We start from the raw sequence: 25,283 nt of genomic DNA, 5'->3' as shown, positions 1-25,283 counted from the left end.
TTTAAAAAAAATGGCTGCTGTAGCCAAATTTTGTAAACTTGGACAACGATTAAGCGATAACAACGCAAACGATGATAAAATCAGCCAATAAGATTTATCTATTTAATTATTAGTCTCGGCTGTCTGCTGGTGAGTGTTCAAAAAATAATAATGGCAACAGTTAGAAACATTTTTAGCGGACGCGGATAATTTTGAACATTTTCTGATATCTGTATATCTGGTATTTTGACGTTTATTTGATATTTTTCTTAAATTCCGTTTTGCATGTCTGTTCTTTTAGTTTGAATGGCGAAGAAAGGTATAAGAAATTTCTATGTTAATTAACATTACTTGTTATGGATTTGTGTGCACTATGTTTAAATTAAAGTTTAGTTTGCATTTTTGTCCCCAACTGTACAATATCATTGTGAAGACTTGTTATGTAATAAACACTTTTAATCGATTCGGCATCCGCAGAAAGAGTAAACAAACATTCAAACTTATTGATAGACAATTGTGGCGACTAAAAAATCGGCCCTGATTTAAAGAGCATTGGTTATGATAATAAAGTGTTGTGTTTTGAGACATTATATACAATTTTTTCTGGTTTTCTTTTATTAATGTGTTAGAAATTTTCTTTTTAGCTTTTTGTTTCTTGCAATTGAGTTGCTTGTTTGAAAATTACATCTCGTAGCCAGTCCCGGGTTAACCTCTACATCTTTTCTTAAAAAACTAAATTTTCAGTTATAAAATCTATTTGTTGATTGTAGTATGCTGGACATATCCTGAACTTTACGTTGCTATAGATTTCTATTTCAACTTACATATCTGATGTTAGGAGCTTTATGTTTGAGTTATGATCATTATTAATTTAATTGCATTTGTTATTATCCCTTCATTATTGTTGTAAGTTTAAATAAAAAACATGTGAAAAACTTTCATTTTGAAGATTTTCTTTTGCATTGTGAAATTAGCAATATTTGCTTATAAATTATATTCGTTATTAGGAATTTCAATGAATTTTCAAAGAAACCAGTCTTTATTAATGAAGAAAATTCCGTTGCACTATCAGAGGAAATTGAATTATAGTAGCAATGGATCATTTAATACTACATTTCTGACAGGTATTGAAAAATTTTTCTTTTCATAATAACCCTGTTTTTTCTAACACTTATTTTTTCTTAATTTTGCTTTCCTTGCAACACTTGTTGCTTTTTGTCTCAACATTATTTTTGAGTCGTTGCTTTGCTTTTTGAGTTGTTGCTTTGCTTTTTGAGTTGATTATGAAGTTATACTTTCATTGCTAATTACACTATCAGGGGTCTGTCTAGGTTTTTCTGAGAGGTACCTATTTTGTGAAAATTTAGACATAATTTGTGAAAAATTAAAAGTTATATTTAAAAATTAACACAAAAATATGGTAAAAATGTGGATTTATCGTTTCTTAAGGGATACAAAAATAAAATTTTAAGAAAAAGTTTTTGTGAAACTACCGTTTTTCCTAAAGTTGAATTTGTGAAGGTACCACTAAACGGTAGTAAATTCGGCCTGGACAGACCCCTGACTATATTATATTTTTTTCTCTGTCACCGAATGGACAATTAAACTATAGACAAACTCATATTTAACTAGCCCTGGTTTAATGTGAACCTAACTTTATCTAGGAAATAGGAAACACTTGGTTGGTATAATATCAGGACTATTTGTGCAAAGCCCCGTTGCAGCGAGTAATATTTTGTGATCCATAAATCCCCCCCCCTCAATTATTCCCTTGAAAATGTTTATTTTATTTATTTTTTTAAATTTTATCTAAAATTCTAGTTAAAACACATAAAAAAAAATTATGAAGGCAATGACAATAACAGTAGAATTTTAAGCTGAACCTCCCCAATTGTATTCAATGGCTTTGGTGCGCTGAAAAACTTCAAACTTTTTTCCAAAAATAAGAGTTTAAACAGGGTTTATCACTAGTAGAAACCAATTAAAACTAGAGTGGCAACAATCTCTTTCTGTCGCATATGTGAAAACATAGAAAATGACGCAACAGTAATTACTGGCATACAATAGATAATTTATAAGAAAACAACTAAAATGCAATATATTATCGCCCTTGAAAATTAGATTTCACATTGTTTACACTCTGCAGTTCCATATCACGATAGCCTTAAATGGCTAAATGTCACACTGTCCCTTTGCACTCATTATTAACTTGTTCTACTGTATTATTTTTGCATTATTCTGTTTAAATATAAAAGAAAGGATTTCTTCAATACAATTAGTATTTGAACAATAATGGCTACAGGCCCACCTCAAATCTCATGTGTGGTGAAAGCAAAGGAATTATAAAAGAGGAGAGAAAGTAACAAAAAGTATGACAACTCACACTTTGGTTAATTTAAGAAAATTAACTGATTTAATGTTTATTTACTCTTCTGTTTATTTACCGGGGGGAAAAAAAATATTTTTTCTTAATGATGTCATTTTTGTTTTTCAATTGGGTATGTAGTTTTATATACCCACATACAAAATAACAGGATGAATGAAATGAGATGGCAGTTTTAAAAAGTAAAATTATTAAATTTTTTTAGAAAAAATAATCTTGGATTCTAAAAATCTGAAAAATGCTGTTTGCCAACAAAATTATCTGGTTGTAAGTAAAATAATATATCTATTTTTATTGCTTGTAGTTTTTGTTTTTCAAATTAATTTTTTTTATATGTTTACTGCAAAATGTATGATAATTTAATAGAATATTTAAAAAAAAGTTCTAAATATTAAATTAATACATTTCTATGAAACAGATTCAAAACATGTAATTTTCAAGATATTCCTCTTACAATTAAATAATTTATTTAGCTGTACTTTATTAATTTGAAGTAACTTAGGTAAATAAAAAATCTTTATTGATGATCAAAATACTTACTTTATTAAAATTTATATGCTTTTTACTTTTTAGATGCTGGTTTATACTAATTTTGTGAAGCAATAAAATGCTCTTAAAAGAATTTTTTTTATATTATTTGCAGGTGTTTACAAGAATAAAATCAGAACATTGTTGAAAAACAACAAGTTCTTAGCTCTATCTTTGCAAAATGATAGATCTAAAAAAGAAGAATTATTGGAAGAGAACAAAGCCAATGCTAACATAATAATGGTAAGCAAATATTAAATTCATTAGTTTTTAAATTTGTCATTTGAGAAATCCAATTTGCCTGCTTTCATCGTCAATCTTTTTTTCCGACAACAGATTTCATAATTTATTATTTTATTGTGATAATTATTTTCAAAATGCGAAGGAGAAAACAATTTGGGCATCCCCCTCCCCCAACAAAATGCGAGAATATCATCCACATAATATTAGAATAGAAAATTACATGTTCAATTAAAAAAGTCTGATAGTTTTTTCTATAAACAAAGGGCTTTTGTTAATTATTTATTAAATTAAATTAGTAATTATTAATGGTTAATTAGTAATTATCAATAGTTAATTAGTTATTAATTAAATTAATATCATATATATTTGTTATAATTAAAAGTATCTTTCAGAAAAATATTAGTGCTAGACAGTTTTGTCATAGATAGCTCGAAAAAATTCTGCCACAGGGATTATTAGAAATAGTTTTTACCAATTTGTTATTTGTTTGTATTAAATTCATGTCCTTGCTCATGGCTGTCAAATTTATGCTCTGGGAGATGAATGGAAAAGCAAAATTTAAAGAATTGAAACCAGATTATTTTATACTCAACAGTAGGTTTATGTAGGTCACTTTATAACTGTCTGAAGCAAGTTTTTTTTTTTCCCCAACACTGTTTATTTTAAAAATTGAGAAAATTTTTTTGTTTTCATTTTATTTTTGTTTTTACTAAGGCACAGTATTTTAACTGAATGTTAGACTTAACTCCTTTATTGTCACTTGTACAGGAATTCGTGATTGAGACAGTGCTTCTTCTACCAATCATGCTAAATACTGCAAATTTATCAGACTCAAAAAGACTTCTTGCATAATTGCTATGTTTGGTATGGAGTAAAAGGTTTGCAATCACAAAATTTTTGTCCCCAAGTTTCTTATTTAGTTCATATTTTATATTCTTTTCATTATTTTCAAGTTAAATTTCTAATAAGTTTAATTTCTAAATGTTTAGTTATAATCAGGGATTATGCTTTTTTTTTTTTTTTTTTTTTTAACTTCCTGTCTTTCCTTTGAAGTTCTCTTTCATATTTATTTTATAACTATATTGCAGCAGATTATATACCAATTTAAAATTTGCAACAGTTTGTTGATAGTTAACTCTCATACGATATCAAAAGAGAGATGGCGAATATCTTTCCTTATCTGTTTTATTATTTGATGCTACCTTTGGTGAGAGATCAGTATTTTTCCAATTATCGTCTGTTTTTGTCAGCCCTGTGGCTTTTTTTTTTGGTCTTTCTGCTACAAACTTCTCTAGTACTAATATTTTTCTGCAAGATACTTTTAATAATAACAAATATACATGTATTAATTAAATTTAAAGTAACAAAAACATTATCAGTATTTTTCCAATTATCTGTTTTTGTCAGCCCTGTGGCAGATTTTTGTTTTGGTCTTTCTGCTACACACCTCTACAGCACTAATATTTTTCTGCAAGATACTTTTAATAATATCAAATATACATGTTACTAACTAAATTTAAAGTAACAAAAACATTATTAGTGATAAGTATTTTTCCAATTATCGTCTCTTTTTGTCAGCCCTGTAGCAGAATTTTTTTGGTCTTTCTGCAACAACAAACCTCTCTAATACTAATATCTTTCTTTCAAGATGCTTTTAATAATAACAAATATGCATGTTACTAACTAAATTTAAAGTAACAAAACATTATGTTTACAAAAAAAAACTATTTAAATAAAATTAAATTGTATTTAAATTTTAAATGAATATGTAATATTTTTTTTATTCTAATATCATGGGCAAAATTCTCACATTTTACTAAACAAGAAAACACACTAATTATTTCCTTTTTCACGTTTCATAAATCATCATCACATCAAAAAAATTAAAAATCATTAATTCATATCGGTAACTTCCAGAAAAAAAATCCCGCGAAATTTCGAGAATGAAATATACTGTGCAGATTAGCGAGAATATTGGTGCAAAACGAGTGTATCAAAGAATGATATCTTGACTCTGCGCTTCTAATTTTGCGTGCTGTAATAATATCGGTATATTTCAAAAATTCATGAGAATAGAAATAATAACTGAGCAATGAAAGACACCAGGATTTCAAAAAACAAAGAAAAAATTTGTAGCAATAACCGTCTTAAAGAATGATTGAAATACCTCATAGATTAACGAGAATAATGAACGCGTTTAAGAATGATTTCAGGAGAGAAAAAAATCTTTCAGTATTTCTGCAGAAAAGAAATTTTTTACTTCATTGTTCTATATTTTTCATTCTTCGCAATTAAGAACAGAAAAATTATAAACATTTCTTTCCCCTCCGATGTGCGATAAAGACATGTTTTAATTATAATTTTAGAGATAAAAAATTTCTGCAGGAAACTAAAATTCTTTACTTCCTAAAAGAAAATTCTTTCTGCAAGAACTCTGTAATATTCTGCGACAATGTCGCCGCGATTCTGCCTTGAGGTTTGTCAGTTACCCAACATAATGAAAAATGGGTATTATATGAAACCTTATTTTATAAGAACAATGCTAGCAACCAAATTCTCTCTAAGGCCATTCTCAGTGCCTGTGATTCAGGCACCTTCTATCCTCATCAAAGGTAGGCTAAATATATACAGTGTGGCCAGCCACCTAAAAAAATTAGAGAATTTAAAGGAAAAGCTGGACATTTTATCTCCTATTTTTTTAATTTTACTAAGGTAAATTATTTATTAAATTTTTTAAGCTTAATTATTTTACCATCCAGTATACGAATTCTTTTAGACAGAAATTTATCGTCATAAACCTAGGAATAGACCTTTTCTATAGTAAAAAAGTAAAGTATGACGAAAATGCTGCTTATTGCTCTCCATATTTAAAAGGGCACCAACCCAAAACTACTACATAGAATTAATTGAACTTTTTCACACACAATCCTTGCTATAATATCTCTTGAAACATAACGGTAATGCGGCTTAAGCGTGAAGTTGGGTTCGAAAAAATAAAATTAAATCCTCTGTTGGAAAAACGAAATTACTTTCCAAACAACCCGATATCTTTAATAGTAGTAATAAATTTATGTGTTTCTAATTTGTAGTAAGTAACAAAAGTGCTCTGTTTACAAAAGAAGTACACATATAGAAAAAAACTGTATATAATTTTTTTATTTGTAAATTTAATATTTTTTTATTCTAACGATATAGGCGATATTCTTGCTTTTTTAAGGTGAAAAAACACACTAATTATTTCTTTTTTACATTTTGTAAATCATCTCATTAAAAAACAAATTCAAAATTGTGAAATGCATGTCAGTTTCTAGTGAAAAAGAGATAGACAATAAAACAGGGTTGGCAGGTTTTTGACATGTGACAGTTTTTGACAGTTTAAACCATGGTTTAAACCGTCACGTCAAAAACCTCACTGTCAAAAATGTCGAAAATGTCAAAAACCTATATTCATATGTGAAATTTAATTAATACATAAAATTTATATATTTTTTATAAAGGATAGTGTTTCTAAATATGTTCTAGAAAAAATAAATATAAAATTTTGAAGAAACACTTATATTTTGAATAGTAACCAAAATCTTGTACTTTTGAAAGTTCACATCTTTTGTAATATTATGTATTCATTTTCATGTGTTATTGAAAATCTGCAGTGAGATTATTAAGAAATTCATTTATAACCAAATTTAGTATATAGTATAGATTATACTAGAAATTAGACATTTTTAAAGATAAACATTAGCAGTTTTGTACATTAGACATCTTTTAAAGAAAAATCTTTTTAATATTATTTTAAATCTTCTTAATCTTTTTAACATAAGACAATACAAATTTAAGTGCTTTCTGTTAAATACACAGAGTAGTTAGTGTCGATTTACAGTATATTCAGTCTATTCATTTACTATGCTGAAAATTTAGTTTATCCAAATACTTGTGAATTTCATTTTGCCGATTACTATATAGTTTTGTTGAATATCTAAATATTCAGCTGTTGAATAATTACTTCTTGCTTTCAAGATATGCATTATTTGTATTCTTAATACAAGTGGAGAAAAAAAAATTAAGAAATAAAAATTGTTTTAAAATGATAAGTGTAATAATTATAAATAAATATAATAAACAATATGAGTTATATTTATCATTATTCACAAATATAACTACTTTTAAATTCAAATTAACATACTGGATAATAAAGATATTCGGTATAACATTAAAAAAAAAAAATTTATACACTTCAGTGTTTTCATCATAGAAAAAAAATGGGTGAGAATTTCTCACCCTTTCTCAAAAACAGGGTGAGATTTCAGAAAGTTAAGTGAGATTTCTAAAAACTGAAAAAATACAAATAGACTTGGAAAAAAAATGTCTTTTATTATAATACATTTTTAACGTCTTCTATTTTTTAAAGCATTGAATATTTTTGCTGCATCATCATAGAAGATTTTGCCTTTACTAGGTATTTGTCCATCTTACATTAGTGCATAAAAAAATTTGAACGTCTTGCATGAAAAAGCATACCTACAGTAAACACGTGGTTGCAGAGAAATGTGTTCTGAAAGGGGTTCCGTGGTTCGGAGGGGTTGTGTTCTGTTGTTCGAAAAGGTTCTCAACAATGCCTACTGGTAAATAGGGAAGCTGGATAACGGGGCAAGTGTTGAAAATAATGAAGATCCAGGAAGAAAAGTGAAACGGATTTTATTCTAAATGACGTAATTCGAAGCTTTTCCAAAATGCGAGAAATTCGCGAATTTTGAAATTGATTTATAGAATGCGCGAATTTCTCGCGGTAATCATTTTATAATGCGAGAAAAGAAAAAAATATGCGAGATTCTCGCGTTCTCGCGCTGTAGTGAAAACACTGCACTTGTATCAAGTTTGTATTTATACAACATAACTTGTAAGTTCCTTATAAATATTAGTTATATGTTCCTTATATGTCAAAAATGCATAGTAATAAACTTATAATTTTCTTAAGTATCAAAAAAAATTTTTTTTTCAAAATATAAATATTTAAACAATTTTTGTGCAAAATTTTTCTGCACATGCATTTGAATATAAATTTCTGAGATTTTACCTTAATTTTAATTAAAAAATATTTTAAAACCTGCTGATTACCTATAGTATAATTAAATTTCAATATAATGCATGGCAACAGTTGGTAGTTTTGAAGTTTATATATTTTCTTAGCAAACTTCAGTTTTTGACGGTTTAAACCAGTATTATACCCTTGTCATGTCAAAAACCACTTTTTGACGTCAAAAACCCAACCCTGCAATAAAATCACTTGAATCGAACTCTTCAGAAAAAGCTCATGGAAGTCTGTAGCACTAGCAATAACTGCTGAAAAGTTTTTCAAAAAATTGGAATCATCTCATTAAAAGTAAATAATCAAATGCTCTGTTTCAATTTTGCGTGAAAGAAAATTGCAAAAATAAGTATCAGTATATTTTCTTTAAACAAATTTACATTTTGATGCATTTCTAATAAAAAATCTTTCTGCAAGAACTCAGTCACATTCAGCAACAATGTCTCCACGATTCTCCTATGGAGTATTCGTACATCTTACCCGAGTTACTCTCTACATCTTATTAACCTCAATAAAATTTTATTAAGTGAATGAAAATGTCCTAAGCATTCTTTTTCTCTCTTATTTTTTTTATCTTCTAAGGACAAGAAGTAGAACCTGGTTCCAATGTTCTCACTTTTTTGTTTTTCTGCCTGTATTTTCTTATACCCCATCACAAATGCTTGTTTTTGCAACTGAAGTTTACTGCATCTATCGTTCAATTTATTTATTTATTTATTTTCAAAAAAACGGAAGTTTTTAAAAGAACAATAATTTCTGATGCAAATTAATACGAAAAACGAAAATTTAATATTATTTGAGGAAAGCACCACAAATATCAATGCACCACAACAAGAATGCTGAAACACCTGGTGTGATGTCTGTTGAAAAAAAGATTGCAGAAACTGAGAAGGTGCAAAAATATACCGATTAGGACGGTGAAACGGAACCGCTACTAGTACCAATATTTGTGCAAGACATTAAAACCTTAAGACATTGAAATACTCTCTGTATTGACAATAATTTTTGGAAGGTCATTCAGATTAGCAATATCAAAAACGTATATTGTTTGCAATTTCTAAAAAAATTTCAACCCAAAATTTTTATTTGCTTTAAACTAATGTTTTTATTTCTTCTGCACTGTAAATATTTTTCCAGGTGATCCATAACTTAAACTCATAAAAAAGAGCAGTTATACCAGTTGTGCATGATAGTCTAAGATTTTCATGTATGTTTATCATAAATATAAGGTTCTTTAGCTCTTATATAAAACATGTCTCAACTTCTGGACCCCAGTGTAAAAAATAATTTATTATTGTTTGCCCTAGTGTCCAGAAGTTAAATATATTTTTACATATTTCCATGTATATGAATTATGCTTAACTTTTGGGCATAAATGTATTTTATAAACTGACAACTGAAAATAAATGAATTTTCTCTATTTTCCAGTTTTCAAGATTAAAGCTAGCAAGTTTATCTGATAATTTAAAGCAAGTAGTTACAGTTTTAGATGAAACTCTAGGTTTGTTAGAAATGCATTCATCTGTCAGCTCCACCAAATTCACACCTAAGCATACGTAAGTTCCGTAGAGCTTTTTCTTTTCATCATGCATCTTTATTTATTTGTTCATATTTTCTTTACTATTAAAACTACTGCTGAAATTTGCATTAGAAATTGAATATCAAGTTTTTATTTAATTCCCAATTGTTGTGGCATACAATATTTTGTCTCAATAATCTACACCACACTTACCTTTATTATACACTCGACTTACCACACTTACTATTATTAACATACTGACATTCATTGCAAACATGCACAGCAATCAATATGATGTTAACAGAAGTGGGAGAAGGTATTGTTAAACTAAACAACATTAGAAATAATGAAAAGAAATACTTAAAATAAAAACTTCAAATTTGAATCTTTTGGATTTGTGTATAGGGGCCATATTAAAAAAATTTTAAATCCATTTATGGACCCTTCATGGCATTGTTTATCTTTAAAAAATTAATAGCAGCAACTCTAATCCATAATTTTAAAACAAAAGCTTCTTAATAGATATGCTTTTCTTTTTGTGTTTCTTTTTCTAAAAAACAAAGGCCTTATTTTCACTTATTCACAAAATTTTCAATAGATTTTTCACAAATACAGACCTTTTACAAAAGTTATATAATAAAAAATTTTGAAACATTCAACTTTAGATGATATTTGGATAAAAGAAGTTTGTATAAGTGAGATTTTATTGCATTTTATGCTAAGAAAGAAATAGTTATTTATAAAGAAAATAATGAATTTTCAGAAGAAATATATAGAACCTTTGCTTATTTTTTCTTTTATTGTACTATCTTTCTTATAAGTTTTAAAGCATAAGGAAGTCTAATAGCTTCATAGCTTCTAAAGTATTTTAGTTATTTATAAAAATGTAAATATAAGGATTTTTTTTAATGGAGAAATTTCCCTATCAAAATTTTTATGACATTTTAGAATGTTAAAAAGTGTTGCTTTTCAAACTGTCTTATCAGAGATCTTGCTTTTGGTTTATATCTGCTAAATATTTAGTACCCTACAATAATGGAAGTAACATTTTCACTTAATGAAATTTTTTTTCCAAGGTATACTAAAAGAATTATTTCATAACTTTAGAAGTGTTTTGATCATGTGATTATTCATTCTTATCAAAAAAGCTTAGAGCTCTTTGAATTAAATTTTGAATGAGCAAGGAGAAGTTTTTGAACACTCTGTGCCAGAGAAAATAGCCATCAACTTGTGTTGGTGACTTTGGTCGTTCTTTAACTTTAACATTACGTTATTAAATTTTGTATATTTATTCTAGCATTCTTGGAGGTATCGAAATTTAAAAAAAATATATATATAATTTTTTTGCCTTATGCCTTTGTTATTTTAATATAACTGCTAAAGTATTCAACAGAATTGCATAACATTTTTTGGAGTAATTTGTAATAACAAAAATATAATTTTATAGCTTGAAAAATAAATTCTTTATAAATTGCCTAAGATATGAGCATATAAAGTAGTCCTTAGATACAGAGCATGTGCAGAAAATTTAAATGTATATGTATATATATATTTTCAAACTTTGCTATTAATTATATCTGGTAACTTTAGAAAAGAGTTTTTGTACTCTTTTTAAGAACTAAACGATGAGGGATTTTCCTTAAGTTTGATTTTGTTTTATAAATCAAGATTTTATAACAAATAACATTGCCCTATAATTGACAACTAATAGAGTAGGATTTATTTCACTTTTTTTTTCTTTCTCCTTTCATCACATCTAGCCAATCATTATAAGGTATATTCATTTTTCCTAAAATTTTATTTTATAATAACAAATGAAATTAACAGAAATTCATTTTGTATTATTAAGCAAAATTGGGCAGATCAAAAATGTAAACTACTTTTGATTAATCATTTAAAGCTTTCTTAAAAAAAATTATTAGAAACTCATTAAATTGTCAAGATATTCAAATCAGATACACAACAAAGTTATGAAAAATAAATTTTGGTTGTTTTCAAACTCAGTTGAAACTTTTTCATTTATAATTTGTTACTGGTGCCTCAAATCTGTAGACACTTTAAATTGTAATGTTAAGTATAAATAAAAGGAAAAGTAAAAAAACAAATGTAATTGTACATTTAAGTAAAACAAAGTGTTGAATTTGTGTATAAAAGCATACCTTTGACTTTTCTTTTGCACTAGAACCTTTTTTTTTTTTTCAATTTATCTATTGAAAATAATAAAAATATTTAGACTAATGGTTGAATTCCATAGGTAATAAAGGTAAAAATAAATGTAAATTTTGTTTTATTCATTTATTTATCACTTTAAAACAAATTGCTTAAAAATTAGTTTAATAATAAATTGTATTTCTAACAAAGTATTTGACTAACATGTAAAAATTTTAAAAAAAATATTAAATCATGAAATTAATAGTAATTAAATTAAAAAACAAATTGCTTAAAAATTAGTTTAATAATAAATTGTATTTCTAACAAAGTATTTGGCTAACATGTAAAAATTTTAAAAAAAATATTAAATCATGAAATTAATAGTAATTAAATTAATTGTGTTAAATTATTTAAAAAACACTACTTTTAAATCATCAAATCACTTAACTTGTTTAGCAGAAAAAGTTTAGTCTCATTATAAGTAACTATGGAATTCTTAAAATAAATAAAGGTATATCTTGTTTAATTTTTTTTGTTGAAAATAAAAGCAGCTGAAGGTAGAAAGGAAGGTAGCTGAAAATAACCAGTCTCTATGCGGCAAATTAATAAAATAATAAAATTGGCAACTTAAATTAAATAATCATTTTTTACTTTTTTTAGAAAAATGGCTCTGGAAAAAAAAATTTCATTAAAGTGTCCATTGTCTCCATTCAAAATTTTGATCCTTCATAAATCATCAATTTGATGGAACCAAAGATTTTTAAATAAAGCTCTTTGAAGTCAGCATACTTAATTATATCATTTTTATTGCTCAATTTTTATAGCCATAGAGTATTACTAATATGAATTTTTTTTTAAACTTAAAAATTATACAAGTAAAAAGTTAATATTAAATAAAAAAGACCTATCAAAATTAATCACCGGCTCAATAGTTTGTGGGAGTACTAAGTTATTAGAGTCTACTGACTACTAACTAAAAATTTAAATATTTTAGTCCAGCTGATTAAAAATTTAAAAAATAAAATAAAAATTTTTAAAAAGAATTAAACAATTCTCTAAAATAAAGAAGGAAAAAAAAAGGTTTGAAAACCGATCAAAATATACTTAAATTAAATATTGAATATTTTTTTTAAATAAAAAAAAAAGTGACAAAATATTGCATGGTGATTGCAAAATATCAGAAGTCCCACTAAAAAGTAAAAAACTTAACCAAAATGTTATTCAATCCCAGCAAAATAATGTGCAGCATCAAGAAAAGGAAAACCCTGAAGAAAATGTGCTAATAGAATCAATGCTTTGCTTTCTGCGTTCTGTCGCTTATCCACTCATAAAATTTCTAATTTAATTTACTCCTTACCATTCAACATCACATTAATTAAGAAACAGTGTCTTTACAGCTAGATGAAATCCAATTCTTTTTTGTTATTCATCTTAACAGCGTTATCATAGGCAAGGACTCTCGCATGTTATATCATTAAATTATCGTGCTCATCTTCTGTTATGGGCTGGTTAAGGTAGCGTAACAATGCTTGGCGAGAAAAAAAGTTGCCATATTGGCGTGAGGACAAAAGCGTTAAATCGATATCTTACGAAATATCATTACGAGTCCTATTATCTATAAATATACATGTGCATAAAATTTTCTTTTCCAGTTTCAGTGTGGTTATGGATTTTATTTAGCATTCATCCTTTATTAATTATAAAGTAAAATAGATGCATATCAATTTTGAAATCTGTTTTATTAGTGTGACCCGAGAGGAATTTAAAGAACAAGTACAAAATGTTTGGATGGATTCTATACCTGAAGAACCTGAGTCACCTCAAAGACTGTCAAACATGACTGATCTTAACAAAAGTAAGAAGAAGAAACATAGTCGAACCTGTCAAAGTAATCACCTGACTAAAATAATCATTTTTTGAATTTTTTTTTCATCTATAATAACTACAAAGAAAATTTTTTCCTATTGTTTCCTTCTCCTTAACATAGATTAGTGATTAATTTTCAATAATATCTGCCTTTATTGTGATATTTGCTGCACCTTGAACAGGTCCTAAACTCCCTTGTTTTTTATAAAACTTTAATTCAATGTTCAGAAACTGAATTATTAACTTTCCAAGTTGAGGAAAATGTATAAGCTCTGTTAGCTCTTTCAGATATTTTCTATTATTATTTATTAATTTATTTAATTTAACTGATTGTGCTGCTGATTTTTCACTAAATGTAACTTATTAAAATACACAACTTGTAACGAATTCTTGTAGAATTAAAAGATAAATAATAGCTTTAGCTAGGAATGATCAAAATAGAAATTTTGTTTGAATAATGAATGTTAATTTTATTCAGTATTCTTTGAATTAGTTGGCTACCAGCTAGTTTATTTTTTTGCAAGGAAGAAATAAAAACTCATTCAAAATCTATCAAATCTGTAGTTTGAATGATTGGATAAAAATTTTTATGGAGGAAACTAGTTTGATTGTGTAATTTAACTTGGAAGTGTACTACTAATTGCACCAGCAATCAAATAGGTTTTGATACTTACAGTCCTCATTATTAATTTTTTAGATCTTGATAATGAAACTGGGAACCAAGTTTGAATCAAGGATAAAGCAAAATGATAATTTTGTTTTTTCTTTGCTTCAATAATATCTTGTGACCTCAAATGTTTGACTTCATTTTTGTCAGGGTTCTAAAAATATATATGAAGATTGCAGAATATCCTGTATGTATAATTTGATATTGAATTGTAGTTACAGCTTTACAACTCTGGTCTGTTCCTTTTGTCTTTTTTAATTTATTTTTTTTTTAAATTTTAGAGCAGAATGATGTTTCTTCAGGATTTCAAGTAGAAATGCGAAACAAGAAACAAGAGTCCTCTAAAAAACCAACTAACTCTAAAAAAACATTGCAGCCCACCACTAAATTTGAAAAGATTGCCATCCAAATGAGTGATGAAATTGATATGGACCCTATACATTATGTAGGAAATGATGAATATTGCTTTACCAAAAGTAGTCCTGCAAGAAAATGTCCACCACAAAATAGGAAAATTGCAAATAGAAACAAGAATATTACCTCTAAAGTTAATAAAATAAAAGCTGAAACTAAGCCTGCAACTGACAAAAAGTGTAGAAAAGTTACTAAAAAATCTGTTTCAAAGAAAGTTACTTTCCTTAGTGAAGGGAAGAACATTTCTGTGTGTACTAGCTCTTCAAAAAATAACCCATCCCAAAGTGACTTGCATAATGACTTTCAAATATTTGCTGATAACCAATTGCCTGAGAATAACAATAAAAAGAAAACTTTTGATGAAATAGATGTTCTTAGAAATAATTCTAACAAAAATTCTAACTTCAGATCAGGTAGTGAAAAAGAAAATGTTAGTCCTTATAAAATGCAAAAGTTGCCAACCAGAAAATTTAAGTCATTGAATACAATAAAGTTAGAACCCACAGTTACTGAAAGATCACATTCTCGTAACTCAGCAATGCAAAGTTTATCATCTAAAATAAATATTGAAAATTCCATAGCACAAAAAAAAGTTGATTTAATACGGGAAGGCAGAAGTTCTGAGAGCTGTGACACTTCCAGAAGCTATCTCATAGACTTAAGCTTACATCAACAAGAAATGGTTAGAAATTTAGCGGAAAATACATTTATTGTTACAGCAGATGTTCATAGAAATCCTGAGCCCCTTCCAACTGAGATATCAAAACAGGAGTGTAGGCTATTGAAAGAGCCTATTGTCTTGGTAAAAGATATTTTTAAACATGGTAAATCATTTTGTAAGAGCATTTCAATTCCAGCTTGTGATGAGTTGAATGAAATCCCATTAGAACTACAACTTCTTAAACATTGCTCTTCTCTGAAGATGATACCAGAAGAATCAAATCATTCACAAGGTAATTCTATGAATAATTCACCCAATATAACAAGTCATTTTATCAGGTATGTGATTGTTCCGGGAATCTCAATACCATTGATTCACGAACCACTGAATCAAACATTTGAATTTTGGCGTATTTGCTGCAAGTCTAACACAAAATTCCGCAAATCTGACATTTAAATTTCGAATCCCCTTAAGACAATTATTCCTCTCTTAGCAACTCCTCTTCTTTTTTTTTTGCCCAAATTCTTGTTTCCATGCCACATCAAATTTTTTAAAGTCGCCTAAATTTCTTCGAAATTTTTGCTATTTATTACGAAGCAATCCGTTATTTTGATAATTTTTTAATTTGCCAGTTATTGCCATAAAATTTTTCACAAAAATTTTTTTTAAAACAAATACCGATTTTTTTTTTCTCTATGTTAATATGATATACAAAATTTGGGTTGCACATTTGATTCTTTTTTTTTTTATGCATTGACTCTTCTATTCTATGGGTTAATCTTCAGAAGCCATTGATTTGCACATTTTTTAAAAAATATCTTTACATTTCAGATAATGTAACTACAACACTCAGGACTCCAATCCCACATTTGAGCAATTATTTTTTTTCACCTCATTGATTTCTAATGATTCCATCCTAAATCTCCATGTGATCTTTTGATTATATTTTTAACAGCTATTAAATTTCCCATGATTTTTTTACTATGCCCATTTCCTCATATTTTCCATACCATTTTATAACGAATGCAAAATCTAAATCAATAATTTGAGTAGTCAGTTTTTGTTGGGATCATAACATTAATTCGTTATTGGTCTTTTTTTCCAAAAATTTTTGTCTCGATTTCTTTTTCAGATGATTAAAAAGATAAAAAAAAAAAAAAAGAAATATGCAACTTTTTTTTTTTTATGCTTGACTATTGCCTGTAATGTTAGACTATGTAGCCTACTATAATATGTTGAGGAGAAAAGAAATTTATTAGATACAGAGAACAAAAAAAAAAATTATTAGTAATATTATGATAAAGGTACTTCAAGAGTAGAATTCGCTGTTAACATTACAAATTAGCATAAAATCAGGGCGTGTAATTTCTGATCAAACTTATGCAATAAAAATGCTTTTTTTATTGCATAAGCAAACATTATTTAACATTTATTTTAAGGTTGAACACTTACACTATATAATACACTTAGATTTTTGTTTTGCTATCCAGCAGCGTGTGAAGGTGTTGTATAAAAAAAAATTCTATTTGAAACAAAAAAAGCTAAATCAACCCCTTTTCACCCATGAAATTGTCCCCTGAAACATTGAAATCTTATTTTAATGTTATTGCCATTAATATGTTTTACAATGATTCATTCTTTTATGATTTTAGTCTCCAAAATGTTTTTCATTCTGTAGCTGTTTAAAATTTAAAAATTGTTCATATATTTTATGAATTTGGAATAGTGGCAAGCAAGATTTTAGCCTAACTCATGTTTTTAAAACTGAAATTTCTTTCATGCCTATATATATATATGCAGTAAAGCTTAAGCTACTACATTTTTTTAATTTTGCAGAATGTTCTTAAATTATTGTTGCTTGAATAGCAGAATTTAAGATTTAAGGTTCAACATCTTTTTAAAAATTTATAAGTTTTTGTACTTTTCAATATTATATCAGAGTCAAAAATAAATTTGAATATATATCTTAATTATCCTTGACTTTTTAAGCATTTTTTCTAGGAAATAAAAGCAACTTAAAATAAATATAAAAGTACACCCTCTACCTTCAATTATAATTGAATCATTATGAGCAAAACTAACTTAAAATTGCTCATGGATATCTTTTAGTTGTATAATTTATCTTACTGAATATGTAAGGGATTAAATCTATTCTTTAACTTTTTTTTAAATAAAAATTCTTTTTCTATGTTGCTGTCTGCTATTGCTGATTCATTCTTAATGAGTTATAAAAACTGAGACCTTCAATTAAGTTTTAGACAGTGGTTTACATACTGAAATTGTCTTTTTTTTCCCTCAAGGAATGTCTAGAACTAAAATAAGAAAATAGCTAATAGAGAAGCATTATTAAATGTAATATAATGTTGAAATAGAGCTCAAATCAAACTTTATAGCAGTCCTCTACCTGTGAAAATGTATTTTAATCAGGAAATTTATATATGTTATGTACATCCATATATAAATATCCATGTAATCATCCCTAGATCAAGTTAAAGAAGAAGTTCCCAAAATAAAGTCAGAAAATTATGAGCCTTCTTTGACCATTGAAGAAAACACCAAGCAAACTTCACATGAAGAAAAAAGATTCGTGCGAAAACGTTCTTCTAGCGTCAATTATACAGAACCTTTGACCATTGAAGAAAACATTAAGCAAACTTCACATGAAGAAAAAAGATACATGCGAAAACGTTCTTCTAGCGTCAATTATAGAGAACCTCCTGCAAATATGTAAGAAAAATCTGTTTTATTACTTATTCAAAGATTTACATATGTAAAATATTTTAAAATATATATATTTTTTAAAATTTTATTTTAAAAAAAACATATATACTCCTTAAAATTTCTAAGTAATGTAATTACTCCATAAAATCTTATGTTGCTCAAAGTAAAATTTAAAAATTAAGAATATACTCTCTTAATTTGAAGAGAATTAGGGGGCCTCCAGGGGTTCTAAATATGTCCAATTGAATAAACAATATTTAAGAGAAATTCAGGCAACCCTTAGGAAATTTTTGATCCTATTAAAAAAGAATTGCTGCAGAATGCTGTAAAAAAATAAACTGTCTGTTTAAAAAATTTTTCCGGGTAAAAAAGAAAAAAAAAATCAACTACTTATGCATTTGTTAAATCTTATCACGAATTTAAAAATGTGCTATTCGGACAAATGATGCATTCATTAGATATATACGAAAAAGCAAGTCATCATTCAATTATTAAAATACTAGTTAAATACCTGTTCTTCATATGAGGGGAAAGCAATAAAAAAAATTATAATAAAAAATCAGTCCTAAACATCACTACAAAATGATGCCCTGTAATGAAAGACATACACCATAACAATAACTTTGCAAAGATAAAGGACAAGAGAATGATTGATTCTTTTGTAGTGAAATAGCTTATTAATATTTTTAGTTACAGATAAATCAGAAAATTTTCATTCTTAAAAAATAGAGAGGCAGGGATTTTAAGAGAAGAACCACTTGATAGCAGGTGGAGTAATGAAGGACTGCATGACCAAATATTTAGACATTTTGAAAGCATGTACATTAATTTTTCTTATAAACATCAATGTTTTAAGCACTAAATCTTTTTTATCAATCAACTTAGTTATTGTGACTTGAGGATAAAGCACTCATTTCCCATTGAGGTGACCTGGATTCAAATCTCAGCAATACAGCCGTTGATACAAATTCTGCCCCCGGCTCACACCGACCACAGAGCCGTCGAAAAATATCCTCAATTGAAGACAAATTATGGGTCCGAGTCCCCTTGCTGCCGTCAGGCTAACCATCGAAAGTCTCCGTAGATTTTCTCTCCATGTAATGCAAATGCGGGTTGGTTCCATCAAGAAATCCTCCACAAAGGCAAATTTATCCCAATACTTAGACTTCTGTTTTGGGTTCAAAGTTATAAGGCTACGGAGTTGAACTTTAATGGTCTTAACTCACAAGTTGAATCCGCTGCTCAGCAACAGCTTTAAAAAAAGGTATCAGTCATCTTAGTGGTATATTTTGCATAAAATTAAGAGGTTTTAATATGAGTGCATTCAGAACTAAAAAATGCAGAATTGACACTTTAAAAAAAAAAAAAGGATCTAACCAAATAAATATAAAGATAGGGAAAAAGTAGCAGTTTCTTATTACATCATATAACTCAAAAGTTTAGGAACATTAAAATTAATTTATTTTGAACTAAAATAAAAATGGATAAAAAATATTGTTTAATATGAATACAAATTACTTTATTTAAAGAGAATTCATAGGGTTTAAAATAATTTTATGGTGTTTAAATGGTTGAGGTTTAAAATTATGATCATCGAAAAGCTGCTTCAGTTAATGATAAATTCGACCCAAATAAAGCAAGTCAAAAAGTGGTATTCAGTATTCAATTTTTTAAAACCAATGTAAAATCCATTTCAATATCCATCGAAAAAGCAATAGAGATTTCTGATGGAACCTGTGCAAATTGAGCACCTTGTAAAAGTCAAATGAGCAATTCAAAAGGTTTTTTTTTCTATAATTTTTTTTATTATTTTATTATGCTGCCGAGATGAGGGAAATTAATATTTTTTTGGAATTTAAAGCAGTATTTTTTTTAGAATTAAATTATTTATTTTTTCAAATTTAGACAAAATGGTTTCTGGTTTGAAGAAATTGAAAATGACGTTTCGGGTATAGAGGTTACTTAATAGTTCATTAACAGAAGTTTCACATAAAATTTTTTTTAAAAAAATTTTTATTTTGGAGGAGTCTCCGTAACATGAGGTTTCACTGCATTCCTTTTTGTACTAAATTTTCTTATTTTAAAGAAAATAGACACCCAAAGAAAGAAAAACATGCTGTAATTATCTGGAATTTATTATTTTTATTTATTTATTTATTTATTTTTTTTGCTGGAAAAAATCTGGAAAGTCAGGAAAATTTGGATAAAAACCTTTGTTGCTAATACAAACAAAGGCATAGTTAAGGCACTGGAGATAAACTCAGTTTTTGCACCCACACATATATATATAATATGTTTAAATAATATAATATTAAACTTTAGGGAACTATTTGGGACTGTTATAAGTTTTGGAAAGGAAATGGGAAAACATTAATATTGGTGGAATTTAAAGGCAGATGCATCAGGAACCAAATTAAAAAACTTTCAGATCTTTTTATATATTTATTAATTTCAACTTTTTTTTTTACTGTGCAATAAATGGAAAAGTTGCTGAATTTTTATGGTTATTTAACGTTTAACTACAGCAAATTGTTTTACATAGAAATAACATTATGGTATCAGGTTTTTGGGTACTAAGTTGGCAAGTTAAAGTGTGAATAAGGTTATGAAATAGTCTATGAGCATTTGTGGAGAATGTCATCTCTTTTTTTTTATGCTCTATGGTTAAAACATAGATTTAACCATAAAGCCAACTAGATTTGGAAAAATTGCCTTTTCCCTCAATTTTTTTTAAAAATTTGATTTGGTTGTGTTCTTTTACAATAGAAGTTAATTTTTAAAAATATTGCCTTTTTTAAATATCTATTTTATTTAGATGAAATTGTCTTCTAAACGTAATATTTTTTGTTGCTCACTAAAATATCAATAATTTCTTTTCCATTCTATTTAGAAAATTAAGAAGATAAGAATAATTTCGCATTAAGGTAAGTAATATTTATATTAAAAAAAAATTAATTCTGAAAATTGCAAATTTCAAACTATTTTTGACTTTTATTGATTTGTTTTCAAATTATTCTTGTTTATTTGTTAAATTACTTCACCATACTCAGAGAAGTGTATCTAGACAACAGTAAAACTTCAGTAACTTATAGCAGTTTTGAAAGTTCAAAAAGTAAATTTTTTTACTTTAATTTCTTTAGGTATTAAAAGTGGTAGTTATATATATAGTCAATATTGCTTATTAAAAAACTTTTTTTTCATAGCGCATAATGTAATTGTTATTAATTAATCAAAGCAATGATAATTCTTCAAAGTAGTTCAACACTAAACTTCATTTTAAGATATATTGCAATTTAGGTTTAATTATTTGAAACTATCTTATAGATCGGCTGTTATATCATAACTTCATTACGAAATCACAATTCAAAATTGATTACTTTTATTGCAATGGAATTTGAAAACATTGTTGACTGATTAATCGCTGTTTCAAATCGAGAAAACGTTCCTCGAAAATCTAAGTCTACAATAAAATTTGTGATATGACTTTAAGAAAAACACATTATCCTATTTAAAAAAAATTCAGTCCGTGGTCCAAAAGACCAGTAACTAATAGATATTACTAGTCTTTACAAATTTTCACTGGTTTGTTTACGTGTGTTTGTTAATATAATATAAATTACTAAGTTAATATAATGATTTTAAAGGAATTACAATACAAATGTGTTATGTCGCAATTATAACACGCTACTCAGTTATTTTGTGCCAAACATAGTCCAACACAGTTTGTAGGATGTGCTGTTGGGTAGTTGCAATTCACAATATAAATATTAAGATTATGCAGCGATATTTTAGACTTCCTTTAAACTACTCATCTGCATACTAATTTTTTTTAAATAATGTTTATGTACAGAATTATCATTATAGTATTATACACCGTGGATCACACAAAGCAAGGAATTTTAACAATCAGGGAATTTAACTTAAATGCATAAATTATTGGAGAATATGAAATTAAAAGAGATAGCAAAAATCATGTGTAAAGCAGTTAAATACTACAATTCCAAAGGAAAGTTGTGCATTGCGGCAGCAATTCCATTAGAAAATTGTAACCAACTGAAATTTGAAAACAAACTACGCCCACATTTAATGCGCAGAAAGAAAATAACAGATTCTATATTTTTCTACTAACAGGTGGCAGTTGATTTCTCTTCTGCGCATTAAATGTGGTCGTAGTTTGTTTTCAAATTTCAGTTTGGTTAAAAAATTTCGAAAAGTTTTATGCTTTGGTTTGTAATAGGACTATTTTTAAGTAGGTTTTTTCAACAGTGTTTTCCTTTTGTAATTAGTTTACGCATTTTACTTTTGTTTTTGTACTATGTATTTCTTTTCCTGGACTTTTTTTAAAACCTTTGGGATTCGGAGCAAGCAATTTTTAGACATTTGTCCTGCTCTCACAATAGAAAAGGTTTTGTGTTTTTATGACTTCCCGAGCTGGTAACTCCTGACGCTTGGGCTGCTATTTTTATATTTTCATTGTTTTTTTCTTTAAAATTTTCTATTGGGGAGTATGAATTAATTTGAGTTTGAGGTAACTTTTATTTTCAAGAGAGAAGAAAGAAATTGATCATCTGTTTATTTTTTTAATTATTTATTTTCAATGCTAATTGCAAGTATTTGTATTTTGTAATATATTTTATGTATAAGAATAAGGCATAGCTGACTAATTATTTACAAAATTTATGCCAATGGTTATAAAAATTAAGGAAAACTCAGTTTCTAAATGCTTGTGGCACCTTGTATGCTTCAACATCTAATACTATACATTAACAAACCCTGATTGTAATAGAATAATTTGTTGTGTAGCATTTTTGATTACTTTGTTTAGGTTGCTGGCGAAGATGAGAAATGTTTGCTGGTGAACAACTAAATTGAGACATTCTTGTCAAGTTCCAGCTCCCTGGTTTTTCTTGTAAATTTTTCCATTTTACTGTGTTTATAGATTCTGATCATTTTGCAAAACATATTTTTTCTAGACATTCTTGCTATTTATTTTGTGTATTTTAATATTCTGAAACAATTTTAATTATTGCTGAACAATAAGTATTTTATAAACATGTTTTGTCAGTTTTGATAAATTGTATTAGTAAATTTATTTTTATTTGCATTCATAAACTGTGTCTTTTTTTTCCCTTCCAATTTTTTTTCTTTCTTCAATGAAAAAGAGAGCATCTGAATTTTTATAGCATAAATAGTATTTAAAATTTTCGCTTTCGTTTCTTAAATGAATCTTAAAATTTTGTCTAATCAAGTTTTCTATTGGCGACTAAAATTCAAATGTGTCAGGGCTTCCACTGGAGACTGAAACTCAACTATATTCAGAAAATTGTCTATGTATTTTGTGTATTATTTGCACTACCTGTTTATTGCATTACCTGTTATCATTATTTCAGTGTCATTTAAAGGATACTCCCAAATTTTAGTTATTTTTTAAATCTTTAGCATGTCTCTATTTTAAAAATAAGCAGGGGGAAAAATAATTGTTAATGTGTTAAAAATTTTGATTGCTTTTGTATTAATTTCACAAAGAATTTGAAACTTTCACTTTTGAAAGATCAATGTCAAGTGACATTGTGATGATAATAAGAAACTATTTTTTTTCTCTCGTTTTTATTAATTCATAATGTTAATTGAATGATATAATAGGACACTTTACTAAGGATAGGTTAAAGCAAGTATGTAATAGTGTGTATGTAACATACTTTTACATGCAAGTATGTATGTAAAAGTATTTAAGAATGAGCAAAATAACATTTAGCCTCTATAACATCACAAATACCCTACCATGGGAGAAATTTCCGTCTCAAATTCTCTTTTATCTCCATAATTAATTTGAAGTACAGAGAAAGTAAGTTCAGTGAAGTGTAGAGCAAGCCATGAAGTTTCAAGTGCTGAAAAGAAATTTTTAAAGTATTGAAATGAAAATAAATTATAAGAAGATAACTTTGGATTATGTGATTGAGAAGTTCTTTTCCATTAACTTGTTTGCATTTTGATAGTTTGGAAAAAAAATTAGCAATTGAAGCTTAATGGCTTTCTCTAGGTTTGTCTGAACTCACTTTTTCTTTTTTTTAAATTAGTAATGAAGGTGAAAGAGAATTTGCGATGAAATGTTTCTCCAGTGGTATGGCTTCCTCTTAAGATAAACAACGAAGAATATAACATAATTGCGTTCTCATAAAGAAATATAATAAAACTTTAAACTTATAATAGGTTGTAATTATTAATGTATGGAAACTTGTGTATAATAATTGCATTTAAGAGTTATTTTGACTAATCTTTAATTGCAATATATGTAATGAAAAATAATACTAGTAAGTAGCAATAGTTTTTGCTGAAGATTCTTTTTTTTAAGTTATTAATTTACAGCTGTTTTATCAGCTATATTCTAAAACTCTAAACTGTGTGGAATTATTAATTTCTTGACATAGAAATGATCTTTGATTGCACTGTTGACAGATGCCAACTGCTCCATACACGCCAAAATAATTTTTTAAAAAAACTGTAAATAACTGCATACTAAATTTTGAAAATATTAGGCTATTTTTGCTTGCTTTTTAAAAGGTATAGCATGACATAACTACTATAAACAGGGTTCCCGCGGCCTTGAAAAAGCCTTGAAAAGTACTTGAATTTCATTTTGATTTTCAAGGGCCCCTAGAAGTACTTGAAAATGATATTAAATCCTTGAAAAATTCGAAATGACCTTGAAAAGTACTGAAAACTCAGGAAAACAGCCCTATTTCCAGTATTTCTATGTTTAACTTTTTGACGCGCGTAAGTGTGAGAGAATGACTTCCCCGTCTTTCAGATGATGACACGTACTGTTTGATTTTAGGAATTTTAAATATTGGGAACTGCGCCAAATTCTGACAAAATCTCGATACTTATTCAGGCGATTTTAATATCGATCTTCGTATTAGACTTATTTAAAAATTATGTGTTGCAGGGATGAAAGACTTCCGCGAAAAAGCGGAAATCCGCTTTTTTTCCCCAATTTTGAAAATTTCCGACCGTGTTCCAAAAACTAAAATTTTTGGGAAGTCCTATTGGAGAAACCCAAGCCGCCCG

At 27.3% G+C, this 25,283-nt stretch overlaps 1 protein-coding gene across 12 annotated transcripts; it reads left to right on the top strand.

Annotated features, from left to right (window-relative positions):
* Positions 1 to 23,327, top strand: LOC107443092 (uncharacterized). Of its 12 annotated transcripts, none has more exons than XM_043046403.3 (10): positions 151 to 298; positions 987 to 1,103; positions 2,568 to 2,629; positions 3,006 to 3,133; positions 9,645 to 9,772; positions 13,632 to 13,774; positions 14,701 to 15,786; positions 17,978 to 18,221; positions 21,106 to 21,139; positions 23,041 to 23,327. In XM_043046403.3, exons 4-9 carry the CDS (start codon positions 3,131 to 3,133, stop codon positions 21,119 to 21,121), a joined length of 1,620 nt encoding a protein of 539 aa, XP_042902337.2. In that variant the 5' UTR covers positions 151 to 298; positions 987 to 1,103; positions 2,568 to 2,629; positions 3,006 to 3,130; the 3' UTR covers positions 21,122 to 21,139; positions 23,041 to 23,327. The 12 variants fall into 12 exon arrangements, with proteins under 12 accessions (XP_042902333.2, XP_071043225.2, XP_015912333.3 ...); XM_071187118.2 differs by having other exon boundaries at positions 178 to 298; positions 13,632 to 13,741; XM_043046399.3 differs by lacking the exons at positions 151 to 298; positions 2,568 to 2,629 and adding an exon at positions 1 to 129.
* The last annotated feature ends 1,956 nt before the right edge of the window (positions 23,328 to 25,283 follow it).

Source organism: Parasteatoda tepidariorum, chromosome 9 (genome assembly GCF_982258835.1).
Source record: "Parasteatoda tepidariorum strain Cologne lab strain chromosome 9, Ptep-v5.0, whole genome shotgun sequence".
In the NCBI taxonomy this organism is placed as follows: Eukaryota; Metazoa; Arthropoda; class Arachnida; order Araneae; family Theridiidae; genus Parasteatoda; species Parasteatoda tepidariorum.
This window is presented reverse-complemented; position numbering and strand designations above follow the sequence as displayed.

Bases quoted from the DNA above. Each gene is read 5' to 3' on its own strand.
- LOC107443092 (XM_016056841.4), top strand. The intron at 3,134-9,644 runs GTAAGCAAATAT...TCTATTTTCCAG, and splicing joins CCAATGCTAACATAATAATG to TTTTCAAGATTAAAGCTAGC. The intron at 9,773-13,631 runs GTAAGTTCCGTA...CTGTTTTATTAG, and splicing joins AAATTCACACCTAAGCATAC to TGTGACCCGAGAGGAATTTA.